This window comes from Anser cygnoides, chromosome 3 (genome assembly GCF_040182565.1).
Source record: "Anser cygnoides isolate HZ-2024a breed goose chromosome 3, Taihu_goose_T2T_genome, whole genome shotgun sequence".
Lineage (NCBI taxonomy): Eukaryota > Metazoa > Chordata > Aves > Anseriformes > Anatidae > Anser > Anser cygnoides.
In genome coordinates, this window is record NC_089875.1 from 15,104,885 (window position 1) to 15,119,497 (window position 14,613).

Sequence of the window (14,613 nt, forward strand, 5' to 3'; positions counted from 1 at the left end):
CCTCATCCACTTTTTCTCTGAATTGTAGGTATGAGTTTTCATAATACCACTCAAGATTGCATATAAAAATAAGCCCAACCCCTAAACTTCAAGAAAATCAGCCAGAGCCATATCTAAACAAGCAACAGGCGAGCTTGCTGCTGAAGAAACCCGAGCCTGTGTAGTGTTTAGTCCTCAGCTCCTCTAGAGTACTGCCCTGTGGAAACCTGTGCAGAAAACCTTTAGCTGTACTGGTACTTGCTTATTCAAACACTGGTCTGGTGACAGTGTGGTTAATTAGATTTCTAACTAAAGAGACAAACGTGGAGACTGAGGAGCTAGGTTCAGAGATGGCCCGTTACAACAAAGCTGTGTGCGTGCTCAGAAGTTGTACCTGTTTGGCGAGTACATCCCCACATCACAGAATTTTAGCAAGTGGGTAGGCCAACATCACCGAACACAGTCAATTTTCTGTGAAAGGTGGCTCTGTAGGTGCAAAGAAGGTGGGCATAAACAGGCGAGGAGTTGTCTTGGGCAGAAGCAGGAGGTGATAAAATGTTCTGGACTCCATGTGTTGGTTGGGCTTGGGTAAATCAAGGGAGTATGGAACAGCCGGGCAGCACTGGGATGGGACTGCATCCTCCCTCAGCGCATCACACGTACAGCCACGGGGTGCCTCTGGGCTGTGTAAGTTTTCATCCTCATCCTGCCTCCTGCTGAGCGAGGACAAGCCTGGAGCCTGGGCAGCACAGGCACCTGTTGGCTTCACCTGTGGTCATCTGTGTAACAAAAGCCTTCTGCTACTGAAGTTGGCAGCCTTCCTCAGACAATGTCAGATTGTAAAACTATCCTTAAGTCTTGGACGAGCCTGTAACGTCAGAGAGCCAGGAGGAGGTAGGCAGTCTTCAAAGAGAGTATTGGTAGAAGTTACTCGTGCCTAGCACTTCCGGAAGCCCGTCTGCCTCGGGCATCCCCCTGTGAGCTCTCAAACAGTTCTGAAGAAGCTGTTGCCAGTTTTGTCCCGTGACAAGCCGTTGCCAGTCCCATGCAAACTGAAACCCACTTTGTCACCAGTTTGAACCAACTTGTCTGACTGTCAAACTGATGTGCCCAAGGCGTCTGCTCCGGGGAGTATCTGTCTTCTGCAGACAGCAGGTGATGGGGGCAGTTACTGCAGCTGTAGTGTCAGCCTTGTTGGAGCTTTCCTCTCCAGCCAGAGCAGTTTTGATTCTGCTACTTTCTGTTACGTACTGCTTTGTTCTGCTGCCCCGAGTGCTTTCTTTGAAGCCACACAGAGGACCCACCTCAACGTGTCTGGTTCCTTCACCAGAGACATAGTTTGGCATATTGGAGAGAAATCAAAAGCACCGTGTCCTACAACCTTCCACTGACACCGCTCAGTTACAGGGGCACTGTCTCAGAAGAACTGGGGATCAGTGCGTAAGCTTTAGGTGTTTTTGCAAAGTATCTTCTAATTTACCTCAGATGCTTTTTCTTCCGTGGACTTGCTACTTCTTGAAGTATTCTGCAGACTTCCCTGTTACATAGATTACAAGTTTGTTCTTTACACAGTAGCGTCACTTTATTATCAGTGTTTTCAAGGTCCCAAGCACCCACAGTTGTGCTGAATAAAATACTTGTATCTTTAGAAACCCTAAAAGCTCTTCCCTGCAAGAACTCAAGCAGATGTCTGTACAAGACCAAGGCATCTTGAGAGGTTTTTTGTTTTGTTTGATTCTCAGAATCTTACCATTTTAGTAGCAACGATTATTCTGGTCCTGGCCATGACTCTGTTTCAGGTCTGTTATGGTACAGCTTTTGTTTCAACGTACACAGAATGTGGCATGATCTTCCCCAAAAGTACAGCTTTATTTTGAAACACAAATGACTTTGGGAGTATTTAAAAACGAACACCATTAATTATGATGCATTTAAGTTAATTAAAACCTGTTTAGCAGCTGTGTCCATTAAGACATGAGACAGATGAATAACATGTGCTTGGACCAGCATAACCTGTGATTGCTGAGGAAGTTGTCACCCCACCCTGACTTTCCTTAGACACCCAAGTGCCCAGGAAGGGCTGCAGCAACTTCTGAAGAGGTTTAAAGTGTCACGAAGTTTCAGCAACAACAGTTACAGCACCTCTACATTTTTTTTTTTTTTTTTTACTTTTTTTTTAGTCCCTGAATTCGCACTTGATGGTCCCTATAGCGCTACCATCTCGGTTGTCCTAGGTCAACAGGAGCTGGAGCAGGAATGTAAAGGGAGTCTGAAAACAACAAAGGCATCGTACCAGTCCCTCACCATCATCACCACCTTCTTCTCTGGTGGCGTCAGTCTCACCAGGAGCCTTCTAAACTGATGGTGATTACACATTAGGGGCCAGATACACGCGTATAGTTTTGCATTGATCTCGTGAGGCAGACAGCCTAAGCTGTGCTCTTAACTGCATTGCGCAGCTCTGTTGTACTAACTAAAGGCACCTGATTTTTAAAAATTAAAAAAAAAAAAAACAACACACACACATGCACACCATAAAATACACACAAAAATGCATTTCGACGTGACAGAAAATATAAATCTTCAAGTCATTAAAGTGTTTTCTTTGAGTTTCTGGCTTGATATTGATGTATGTTAAGAGGATGTGGTAATAATCAAATGTGGTAATAATCCCCAAAGCGTGCGTAACAAGTCCAGGAAAGTCAGAGTTAAGGTTACACGCTTAAATCTAAATATGATAAAATGAGTTCACAGCTTAAAGTACCTAGAACGTGACCGTAAGGCTGCCCTGGGATGTCACTTGCTAGAAGAGAAAGTTTAGGAGGGGAAAATGTTCCGCGTCCTTTTTAAATAAAGTTTCATCTCACCTTGGGTCACGGTTCTGGAAATCATTAGTTTACTGCACGGGGGGTCAGAGTTAAGGTTATTTGCACATTTAAACTTAGGTACCGATACAATGTATTCCTGTTGGTAAGCCCATTTTAATTATTTTTGCACGTGAGAACAATGTACTTGTAGCTGCTCTTACATGGCCCCTCTCACCCAAACCTCTCAAAGGCAATTTTTACAGGAGGTAACTGTTGTCGTCTTTAAGAAATGCACTGGGGAACGGTGAACTGAGTGGTCAGCAGCCATTCGGATGCGTAGCAGAGCTGAGACAAAGCAGGTCACCTGAATGCCAGTTCAGTAAATGCTCCATCAAATAGGTGACAGCCCCTTCCAGTCTTTCCATTTTTTGACCAGACAGATGTTTGCGTCACGTATGGGAATATTTCTTTCAAGTTGAGGTTCTGCCAGGATCAATAGAGTCCTGTTAACAAAAGCATCCCTTTTCTTTCAGGGATTTCTTCCAAAATTGTTTTTTTAAAAAAAAATAATAATATATATGTAGTCCTACATGTAAACTTCATTCCTGCAGCCCACTGTAATCCACTGCGTTACTCATCCTTGTCGTCGTCTTTGGAGTTCCTCTGCAGGACAGGGCTCAGTTTGTTTTGCAAAACTGCCGCGAGTTTTTTTGAGGTTTTTTTCAGGAAAGCACTGCCAGGGTGAACATTACTGACGTGCAGGTACAGGTCCTCCTGCGTGGGGCCGGTGTAGCCGCAATCCTCGCACACGTAAAGTTTGTCTCGCCTCTGTTTGTAGGCATATTGCTGCTGCACCCCGTGAATCTTCTTAAGGTGGGATTCCAGGGAACACCGCTGGGTAAATGCTTTGTTGCAAACCTCACATTTGTAAGGACGAATTCCTGCAACATCAAAAGACAGCGATTACTCTTCTGGTTTACATTTATTACAGCCGAGTGAGGAACCAGCTAAGAGAAAGTCTTATTAGCTATTGAGCAAATTCCTAGCGATAGGTAGCTGCTCTAAGGAAACTCTAAATAAAACATTTTACTTTTAGGCTAAAATTTTCAGGAACGGTTTGAGATATTTGGGAATACAGAAATGTTTTGATAAGGCTCAGGCAGATGCCGAAGCTAACAGGTGCCCATCAGTGCTTTGATCCCAAAGAACAAACCGTTATCCGCTCTGGTATAACTTACTCCTTAAAATGCCTGACTTGAAATTTTAGTCCTGTGATTAGGTGAAACTGTCGGTTCCAGCTAACCCTTCATCTTGGCATTTGCAAGGAATGAAATCTTATATCTTGGTAAGTTGTTAATTTTTCTCTTTTAGTGAGCAAGGCTTAATAACGCTTCGGTGGATGGCTGCCAAACATGAGCGTTCGGCGATCGCAGCACTTCAAACAAGCAAGACTGTTTTCACAGGATGGAGTTTTAATTATTGGGCTTACAAGCTCGGGTTCTAGAAAAGAAGTGCATTAAGATGAAAGAAAGACGTATGTGTGCTCCGGAGAAGGAAGAAGGGGCTGGCTTGTGATTTGAATGCCTGAACAGTTTCGTTATAAAAGAGACCGAGCAGTGGAGCATCCATTTTATCACCAGTCAGCACTGATTTAACAACCACCCCCCAGCGCTTGAAGGGAAAATACTTTAGGGTTTAGCAAGGCTAGAAAAACCCAAACGCTGTTGTGATTTTACTTATTAGGGAGTAGCTCAGTAAATTTTCAAGCAAAGACCAGCCTTAAAGCTGACACAATGTTAGCCCAGACCCTCTTCTTCTTCAATGGAAGGAGCGTGGAAGATCAGACCTAGGGTAATAGGCAGGTAAAAAAGGGTGAAGTGTAAAGCAGCGGACGGCTTTAACTTTGTAAGCGAATTGTGTTCACAACTCACTTGCTGTAATCTGTACCAGAAATCCAAGCTAATTCGGAGTTCCTATAAGAAGCATCTTGATGCTGAGTCGGGTCGCCCCTCTCAGCATCTGCACGGGTCTAGGCCCGTATCAGCTGATCAGGGACTGTACCTCTTCATTTTTAAATTCCCTTTAACTGCATATATTAGTTATTTTTTAACATTTAACTCTGCTTATGCTGTGAACCTGGACTGGCAGGCTCAGCTTTCCCACCCTGTGACACTACCCTGCTGTTGCAAAGTCCAGTTACAAACAATTCCCACCGGGACACTGAAATTCAATAAAGCAGGTGTAGACCAGCACCTGCTGCGACAGAATAAAGCCCACGCTACCGCTCCCAGCCCCAGTATCCAAACATCGCCCAGCTTCCCTCAACAGCAATCGACTTCGACAGGAAATGAAAAAAAAAAAATCACAACTGTGGCTCTTGGCAAACAACCCAAACCAGCCCAAAACATTGGCTCTGGCCAGTGCATTCAAATCAACGGGGCGGCATTGTTTTTGCGAGGTCCACTGCTGAGGAGCAGCTCCCAGCGGACCTGCTGCGCCGCTAGCAGTGCACCTGCTTAGTTCTGCCTCATCCCATAAGCAAAGGAAAAGGGCACCGCAGAGCAGCCCCAAGCAACCAGCAGGTCCTGTAGGCAACGGCAAATGCGGAAAGGCGGAGCGCGCCCAGGAGATGTGGCTGCCTCTTCTTCTGGGCGCCCTGCAGTGCAAATTAAAAGCCTCCCGAGCGCAGCCAGCCTGGCTTGCCAGAAAGCATCCTGTTTGGTGAGGATGGACTTGAAGGGCGTTTAAACCACCACTTCCACTTTGAGGGGAAAAGGAAAAAAAAAAAAAGGCAGCCTTCCCCATGCTCCAGGTTAGCACAAGCACTTCTGTGAAGGGGTGAGCACCCTACTTCCAGTGTCTGAAACGCTTTGCTTTGACCCAAGTTCATTCAGAATGAGGACAGACCCTCACGGATCTGATTTTTAAATCGTCGCAGGGTAAAAACCAGCCTCTCAAACTCCTGCCTAAGGTAAGACAAGTTCAGCACGCGGGCACGGGACTGTGCAGCGCTGCTTGCGGGCTGCCCACGGACGGACGTGTTGCCTGGCTTCCCAAAAGCCGGAGGCACAGCGTGAGCCGCCTTCTGCTTTCTCCAGACAGCGCCGAAATCGCACCACAGCTCCTTTCCACACAGCCCAGCCCGCAGGGACGGTTCGCACCACGGCAGGAGAAACTGCTGCTCGTTTCCTCTAGAGGGCAAAGCGTTTTCACCCAGCGCCTGCCCGCGCTCACCGGTGCGCGCTCGGCTGGGGCTGGCGGGACCCAGGCGTGCTGGGAGATGGGCTCACATCGTTCCCTTTCCTCCACCACATCGCTGCTATTTTTGTTGTTGTCGTTAATTTTGCTTAACCTTGGTTTTGCATTTTCCCCTCGGAGGCTTACCCTCCCCTCCTGTCCCTGTCCCATCTCACCCCTTTCTCCCACCCCGCACCGAGCAGCGCAGAGCCCCCGGGTACAGCCAGCTCACCAGTGTGGGTCCGGACGTGCCTTTTCAGATCAAAGGTGTCATTGAAGCCTTTCCCGCAGAAGGTGCACAAGTGTCTCTTCACCTGGCTGTGGCACTTGATGTGGCGGTTGAGCATGCGCTGCAGGCGAAAGCCCTTGCCACACAGCTCGCAGGAGTGCACCGTCGCATCGTTACAGGTGCCCGTGGTGAACTGGGGAACGGAACAGGACCGGGTGAGGAGGTATCGACATGGCAAAGACCAAAAAAAATAAAAAAATAAAAAGAAAGAAAAAAAAAGGGGGGGGGGAGGAGAGGGGTGCTGGCTCATTGTTTACATTAAAAAACTCTCGGGATAAATTCAAAATGAAAAGTGAAAGCATTTGGGAGACCTCTGCTTGCCCTGCAGTAAGGTGCCTGGGACAGACGTCAGGCGGACACGGCCCTACCGGGGAGCGAGCGGCACCTGCGGGAGCGCTGGACGCGGCTGCAGGCGCAGCAGACCTCATGCCTAAGCAGCAGCCCCCTCTCCACCGCCTGCTGGCCCCCTCCTGGGCTGTGCCGCGAGCCCCCCAGCAGCAGGGACCCTCAGCCAGCCGCATCCAGCACACCTGCTTCGGCCATGAGCCCACCAGGCAGTGAGCGTTCCCTGCCGGCAGCACCTCCGCTACTCGCGCCTCTCCCCGCTGCCTGCCTCGACGAGCAGCGGTGACCGCTCACGCTGCCAGTGCCCGGCTCAGCGAGGTTAATAAAAAAGCAGCTGTGTCTGCACAGGGGCTTTGCAGGGGATGGGGAAGTTCAGCTCGGTGCCGGCGTGGCCGTGTACGGCAAGCTCAGCTTGAATCCCTCCCCGGCTGAATGAGACCGAGGAGCGGACACAAATAAAAGCCCCTTGGACCGCAGGAGGAGCATCGGGAGAGGGAGCAGCGCTGCCACGCCGAGCTGATGTTAATTCACAACTCAAGGCTGCGGGAGATGCTACGATGCCCTGCAGCTTCCCTGTCAGAGATGCTCCCGCACGCTGCCACGTCTTGCCTGGGGATGCCCCGCCACAGACCTCCCTGCAAACATCGCTGGTTTCTGCTGGAGGTTTTTCACCCAAAAAAAAAAAAATAGTTAATGGTGTTTCTGGCTGCGCAGGTAAATTTGGCGAGATAAACTGAAGCAAGGTTGTGCTGACTCAGTGGAGACTAAAACAATGGCACTAATCTCCTCCCATCGGTCCCCGTTGCTGGTTAATTAGCTTGAGAGTGTCATTATGGGTTAATCTCCTCATTCCCATTTCTAATACCAAAAATATTGCGCCAACTCCATGACTTAACTTGACTAAGGGAGACATTGATGATTCAGCTCTTGGGAAGAGCATTCCTTACAATGAAGGTTTACTGTCTGGAATATGCAAATACTTCATTATTATTTTAATTATTCTTGGGGCAGACGATGTGCTCACTGCTAGCCACTCGAGCCAGGTGAAAGCAAGCAGAGCAGCGGCACCACACACACGGCATCGGCACTCGGGGTGCTTTTGGCGAGTTTCTGTGGCATTCGTAGAAAACCTAACTCCGCAGAAACAAGGTTAACTACACAGGTCCTCTCCGTGGATTTCGATGTAATTTTTGCTAACAGCACAAACTAAATTATAAGAAGCGGGCTCAACTCAAACAGCAGCGAAGCATGAAAAGAGGAATAGGTTTGGGGTTTCTTTTTCCTGAAGAGCCTGTTATTTTTCCTGCTCCTCCTCCTTCACTTACTCATGAAGTAACGTTACCTGAAATGGTTTGTAAAAGCCAGAAAAAAAAACCAACAAGCTAGCTGTGAGACATCGGGATGTGAGACTAGAGGGGCAGCAGAGGGAGAAGTACGTTGGGCAACAGGTAGGGCTCCACCTCACCACGGCTGCGTATAAGGAGAGGAAAAACGTAGCGTTCATTACAAGATTGATAATGCCATGGCTGAAACTCTGTAATCCCCACACAGACAGCAGGAACATTTACAGCTCCGTCCAGCAGAGCAGCAGCCAGGGTTTAACGAGGTGCTAACTAGCCATGGCTAAAGGCATCTCCTCCTTCCCAGCACACGGGTGGCCTGGGGGGCCTGACCCCACCTCAAGGGGCAGCCGGCATGCTCGCAGATGGACGTGGCCCTGTGCCTCACATCACACCATGCATCCCACTGCACATCCCACCCCACCGTGCAGGAGTTTGGGGTCTGATCGCCATGAGGAGCCCACTCCCCGGTTGCCCTCGCCGCCTTTGGGGTGAAAGCACCGCTCTGCCCCACTGGCCCTGCCCAGGGGACCCAGCCTGTCACAGCTCCTGCCCGTGGGCTTCCCACATTGAGATAAGCGCTCCCGTTCAGCCGAGACCCCCGCGAGGTGCCAGCAGGACCTCAGGACCTCTCCCGGGCGCTGCCCTGATAAGCCACGAGGGCATGGGGCTGGAAGAAGCCTCACCGAGGGGGTGGCCGCTCGGCCACCACCTGGGAGAAGGGCTCTGGAGGAGGCCCGGCGCTGAGGGCCACATCCACCCCCGGCCCACGGGGCACGACTCCTCACACTGGTGCTTCCTGCTGGGTTCGGAGCTGCGGCGGGCCCGTGTCCAAGCAGGTCAGGGGCGGCACGGCCCGGGCAGGGCTAAGGGAAGGCAAAGGGCGCTGGAAGATTATGGTACATCGCTTGCGAGGCTCGTCCCAACGCCGCCATCCTGCTCCTGGGGAGCGACTGCCTCGGTTTGCGGGCTGGGTGCTGGCGCCTCGGACTAACGGAGCTGAGCTCAGCGCCTGGTGCCCCCCACCAGCCGCCCTCAACATGGGGTCGCCACACGGGGCCACCCGTGTCAGTTACCTTGATTTTCGATCTGACCACGGGGCGCTTCACGGCCAGGTCCAGCAGCATCCCCCCGGCCGTGCCCAGGTCTGCGGGGGCCGGCCGCGGCGTGGGGGGGTCGCTGGGCTCGGCGTCCCTCGTCCCGCTGCTGCCGCTGCTCTCCAGGCTGCAGCTGTCTTCGTAGCCGAGAAGGACGCAGCCGATGCCGCCTGCAGCGGGGCCGAGGGTGGGGATGCAGAGAGACCAAGAGCGGAGCGGGATGAGAGCGGGACGGGGCGAGGGAAGGGGAGCAGAGGCGGCGTGAGGGGAGCGGGGGGCGGCGGGACGGGGCCCCCCGGGGCCGTGCCGTGGGCAGGGGCTGTTTAACCTGCGGGCGGGCCCCGGGGCAGGTTCCCCGGCTCGCTCCGCAATCGGAAACTCAAACACGGACGGTCCCAAAGTTCAAACAAGCCAGCTCCGCTCCGCCGCCTGCCCGTTATACCCGGGGCAAGGGCAGGCGAGGAGGAGGAGGAGGAGGAGGAGGAGGAGGAGGAGGAGGAAGAAGAGGAGGAGGCAGCGGGAAGGGGGGAAGCCGGGAGGACCCCCAACCCCTTCTCCCCCCCACACACACACACACCACCCCACGCCTCCCACCCCGACACGGGGGGCTCCCAAAACACCCCCGGGGGTGGGGGTGCGAGGCTCGGGGCCCCCCCTCCCCACCGGGCCGCCTCCCGGCTCCCCACCGCCCCCCTTTCCCCGGGGGGGCAGCGGGCTCGGGGACAAAATGGGGGCCCGGCGGTGCCTCACCTGGGATGTAGGTGTCGGCTCGCTCCTCGTCGGGCAGCCCAGCCCAGCTCCGCACGGCCGGCTGCGGGCTCCGCCGCTTCACCAGGAAGGCTCTGGGCATGGCGAGGGCAGGGGGCACGGCTCGGCACGGCTCGGCACGGGGCTCTTCCCCCCCCGCCGGTGGCCGCAACCCCGGCGGGGAGCGGGCACTGCGCTGCCGCCCGCACCGGGCCCGAGGAGCGGGGAGGGGAAGGGGAGGGTGCGAAAAAAAAAAAAAAAAAAGTGGGGGGGGAGAAGAGAGGAGAGAGAGAGAGGGGAGGAGGTGGTGTTGGGGGGGGGGGGTGGGGGGGGTGGGAGGAAAGTTTCATAAGGTGGAATAGAAAAATGCACCAGGAAACTTGGGAAGGAGCATGCGTGCTGCAAACATAACGGTGTCAACAAGTCTGCTTACCTGTCCGACCGGTTGGAGCGGCTGAGCTTTGTTCCAGCCCTTCCTAAGGCATGAATGTTTGCAAAAGAATTTCACGTCTGAAAATTAAGAAGGAAAAAAAAAAAAAAAGGGAAAAAAAATAAAAAAAAAAAAAAAAAAAGCAAACCCCCCGCTGCTGCCTCACCCGGAGCCCCCTCGCTGGGGGCGGCGGCGGTGCCCCCCCACCCATGGGTGCTGGGCCCGGGGTCCCGCCGGCGCTGCCTGCCCCCCGTGGGTGCCAGGGAAGCGGCTGGGCTTGTCCTCGGGGCAGCAGCGGGCAGGGAAAGTTGTTGGTGTTATTATTTTTTCTTAATGACAAGCTTTTCTTCTGGGAAGGAGGAAAAAAAAAAATAAAAAAGAAAAAGAAAAGGCTTTATTTCTTTATTTTGTTGTAGTCGTTCGTTTCAAATGAAAAACGTGTCAAGGCCTCGGTCTTTTCTCTCTATCCTTCCCCCCCCCCCCCTTTTTTTTTTTTTTTTTAATTTGCCTCTTGTCCTCTCCCCCCTCTTCCCGAAGTGGAAATGAAACAAAAGAAAAGAGGACGGGTGGGGGGAAGGAAGCAAGAGAAACAGAAGAAAACCCACAAAACTGCGCTGAAAAGTCTCCGAGCGCCGCAGAGCCCGCGCACGGAGTGTCCTTGAATATTTAACAACATTCAGGGGTGCTTTCTCCTGCCCTGTGCCTGTTATTTCCAAGCCTTCCTCCCCGGGCACATCCTCGCAGGCTGCTGGGGCTGCGCACGGAGAGCTCCTTCCCCGCACGGGGAGGCCTTGCGGACGGCGTCGCTCCCCCCCCCCCCCCAAAAATTGCCATTTTCCTCCCAAAGAGCAAAAGGGCCATGGGGAGACGACGGGGGTCTCGCTGTTCAGCAGCAGGGTCCAGAGGTGGGGCTGTCTGGAAAGGACGTGCCCTCGAATGCAGCAGGTCCCCGCGTGTCCATCCAGAGCCCGGGGCGAGGACCTCCAGCATTTGGTGGGCGACGGCCCCAGCCCCCAAGCGGAGGAGCCACCATCGGGTGCCGCATGGCCGGGCTCAGGGCTGAGCATCCCAACCCCTGGCGTTCCCAGCCAGGAGCTGCCTTTCGGTAGGGACCCCCCGGCTGCTCCCCGGGGACACCAGAGCACCCGTGAGCACTGGGGGAGAAGCGACCCGAGCGTGCCTTCGGGGGGATACCGCTCGTAAACCTCCTCTTTCTGTCTTTCTCTTTAAGGCTATGTAATTCCGCTGTTATGTCTGCGATTTTGCTCCAGGTCAAGATGCAGCTACACGGGTTTTAATTGATTTTTTGCAATGCTTTCAACTTGAGGTTTCTTTTATTTTAACCACTCCTTGTCTTTTAAGCCAGCAGAGGCAGCAAACGTCATTAATCACAACACTCCTGAATGAAGAGCTTGCTGTGACTACTTCAGCGTGTTCTTGGCTTTTTCAAACCCTGCTTTGAGGTTCCCACTCAGCGAGGTACCGGAGCGCGCTCTTCACTTTAATTGGGTGCTCCAAGTCGGACGTGCACTTACATGCACGGCTGAATCAGGAACTTTATTATTATTATTATTATTATTATTATTATTATTATTATTATTATTATTATTATTATTATTATTATTATTATCGGCTCTGGAGCCCTAACGAGCGGTCAGGGCTGCCGTGTGCCCGGAGTTGATGGCACAGGGAGGAGAGGAGGTCCTGCAGCCTCTGGCAAGGCGAGAGGAGAGGGATGGAGAGGCGGCATGGGGAAGACACTGCCTGGATCAGATGGAGCACCTTGCCGGTGGTGGGCTGCCTTCTCCTTGACCCAACAGGGGAAATACAGACCGACCGTGCCTTGGTGTTGTTTGGGCTTAGCCCACTCTGCTCTGCTTGCAGCATTTCTGCCCCAAACTGGCAGCAGAGCTTTGGGGACACAAGGGGAAAGGGGCTGGGAGCGTCCCCCTTCTGGCTCCTGGATGCTCAGGGAAGGAGCAAGAGGGTGAGCATCGCTCCGGCACCACTCACTGGTTCAGACACCTCTAAGCCCACTGGGAAGCAGAAGACAAATGCTGCCTTGCCTAAAAACACCGTTCCTAGCTGTTATTTAATCACACGTCACCTGGTGTCCTTCCCCACCGGCCCCTGCAGAAACGTTACGCGTACAACCCCAGCGCCCTCATTACTTAATAAATAACAACGCTAACGAGATAATGGCACACAAGCCTTTCTGTAGGATCTTGTTTAATTTTCAGCCTTGCTTGGGTGTGGAAGAAAATCCAGTATGTTAAATTAACATTTTGGGTGTAAATCAAATTAAATGTACAAAACGCCCTGTAGGGTCAAAGCACAATGGGACCCACCCTTACATATTTGACTACTAAAATGTGTTTCATTTGACTCAAATCATTTGGGAGTGAGAAGAGAGAGAGATGGGATCAAACAATGCATCAGCCACGCGATGCTGTCGCAATCGCAACCCCCTCCATCCCGGGCAAACCCCTGACGTGGGGACAGGCTGACGTGGGGGACCGGTCCTGTCTGGAGGGCTCCCTTTCACTGCCAGCATCGTCCCGGTTGATATAATAATGAAATAAAGTGGAGAAAGGGTGCACAAGAGCAGGGACCCCTGTTTAGAGAGTGTGGGAAGGAACTGGGCTTGAGGAAGGCAGAGAGGGAGGAAGAAATGCTCAGAAAGAGGCAAAGGGGTGCAAGCAAAGGCTCCTGTCCACTGCTGTGGGGGTGAGGAGGACTCAGCTTTACCTGCAGACGGGGGGATTGGAGCACGGCCAGCCCCGGATGACATCTTGTCCCCCATGCCATCACCACCCCGCCTGGATGGGGGGACACTGGCCCCCAACCCACAGGCTGCGTGGGGCTGCTCTGCTCGTGAGGGACGGGCCAGGCTGAGAGCTCTGTGCCCGCAAGGACCCGGTGCCTCTTTTCCTGCCATTTCTTGTGATTTTGATCCAAACAGGGCTGGTTGGAGTTGAGACCCTGACTGGCCTGGGAGCCTGGAAATGCGGCAGCAGCGGGTTTGGTTGCTGGCTCCCAGCTCGGATGGGGGTTTAATAACATAAATGGGGGGTTTAACCCACATAAATTATGTGGGTTTATGGGCACAGCTTCGTGTCCTTCACTTCCTGGGTGCTGCAGCCTGACCTGGGCTGCCCCATGTCACCCAAACACCCGGCTGCCCCTGTGTCCGGCTCCCCCCCGCTTTTCCCAGAGGCATTTCAGGGAGACAGGGAGGAGGCCGGGTGTCAAAATGCCGCCTGGCCGCTGCGAGAGGCACCCCGGCTTGGCACCTTGAGGGCTCCACGTGCACCCTGTGCAGCAGGACGGGGAGCCGGATGGGAAAAGCTGCGCTCCATCCTGGGATGAAAAGCTTGCGGTCCTACAGCATCCCCCTGGGGACAGCCCAGCCAGGCAGGGCCTCTCTCTTGTGTCACGGAGAGGAAGGAGCCCAGGGAGCAAGTGCTGCGGGCTGGGCCTTGCTGCCACCTCTGAGGGCACGTCGTCCCCCAAGGCACGGAGGTGCTGTGGGACCAAGCCTGGCCACCGAGGAGCCCAGCTCCCCGCCCAGACGCCGGCGGCCGCCCCAGTTAGCGGAGGAGCCGCTTCTCCAAAGCCGGGTGGCCGGGTGCCAGCACGCCTCGGAAGGAGGGCGCAGCGGCTCCCCGAAACCTCCCCGACGTGGAGGGCGATCTGCTGAGCAGCCAGGGCTGGAGGGACGCAGCAGGCGCCGGCATCGGGGGGGGGGGGGGGAAATGTCTCCCCGGGCTGGGGCTGCGTGTGCTTCCCTGCCCGCTTTCAAAGCACCCCACCGCGCTGACTCACCGGGCTCCCGGCTCCCGGCCTCCCACATCCCCTGCCACTCCCAGCGTCTCCCTGTCTTTCTCCACCGATACCTCCGCTTCCTTCCCACTCCCCTCCCGGCTTGGCGCTGTCTCCCCGGCCGCCCACTCGCCGCGGCTCCGCTCCCTCGGGCGCCCAGCGGCGCCCCGGCCGCTCCCGGCGCCCCCCTGGAAAGCGGCACGGCCGCCCCGGCGAGGTGCAGGGCTGCTACCGAGCTGGATGTGGCAGGCACGGGTACCGAAATCCCACATGCAAAGCGGGGGCTAAGTAGAGGAGGGAAAGCCGCTCCTCGTTGACGTCCCCACCACGCTCAGAAATCCATCGCAAGCTTTATTAGGCACCGGCGCTAACCTCCCAAAGCCACATCCCCAACGAGGCAGAGCCCCCCTGGCTCCTGGGGTGACCCGGTGCTGCTGGTGGTGCCCTGGTCCCTGCGACTTTTCCTCAGGGGACGTCTCGGCGGCACCCATCCAGCCAGGGGATCAGCAGCGACCGGGCA

The 14,613-nt window shown here is 54.1% G+C and overlaps 1 protein-coding gene across 1 annotated transcript; it reads right to left on the reverse strand.

Annotated features, from left to right (window-relative positions):
- Nucleotides 1-2,519: 2,519 nt before the first annotated feature.
- OVOL2 (ovo like zinc finger 2) lies at nucleotides 2,520-10,101 on the reverse strand. The gene is made up of 4 exons (XM_048078901.2): nucleotides 9,845-10,101; nucleotides 9,074-9,264; nucleotides 6,256-6,445; nucleotides 2,520-3,727 (listed from the first exon to the last, which is right to left on the reverse strand). The coding sequence occupies exons 1-4, from the start codon at nucleotides 9,942-9,944 to the stop codon at nucleotides 3,417-3,419; spliced, it is 792 nt and encodes a 263-aa protein (XP_047934858.2). The 5' UTR covers nucleotides 9,945-10,101; the 3' UTR covers nucleotides 2,520-3,416.
- Between the last annotated feature and the right edge of the window lie 4,512 nt (nucleotides 10,102-14,613).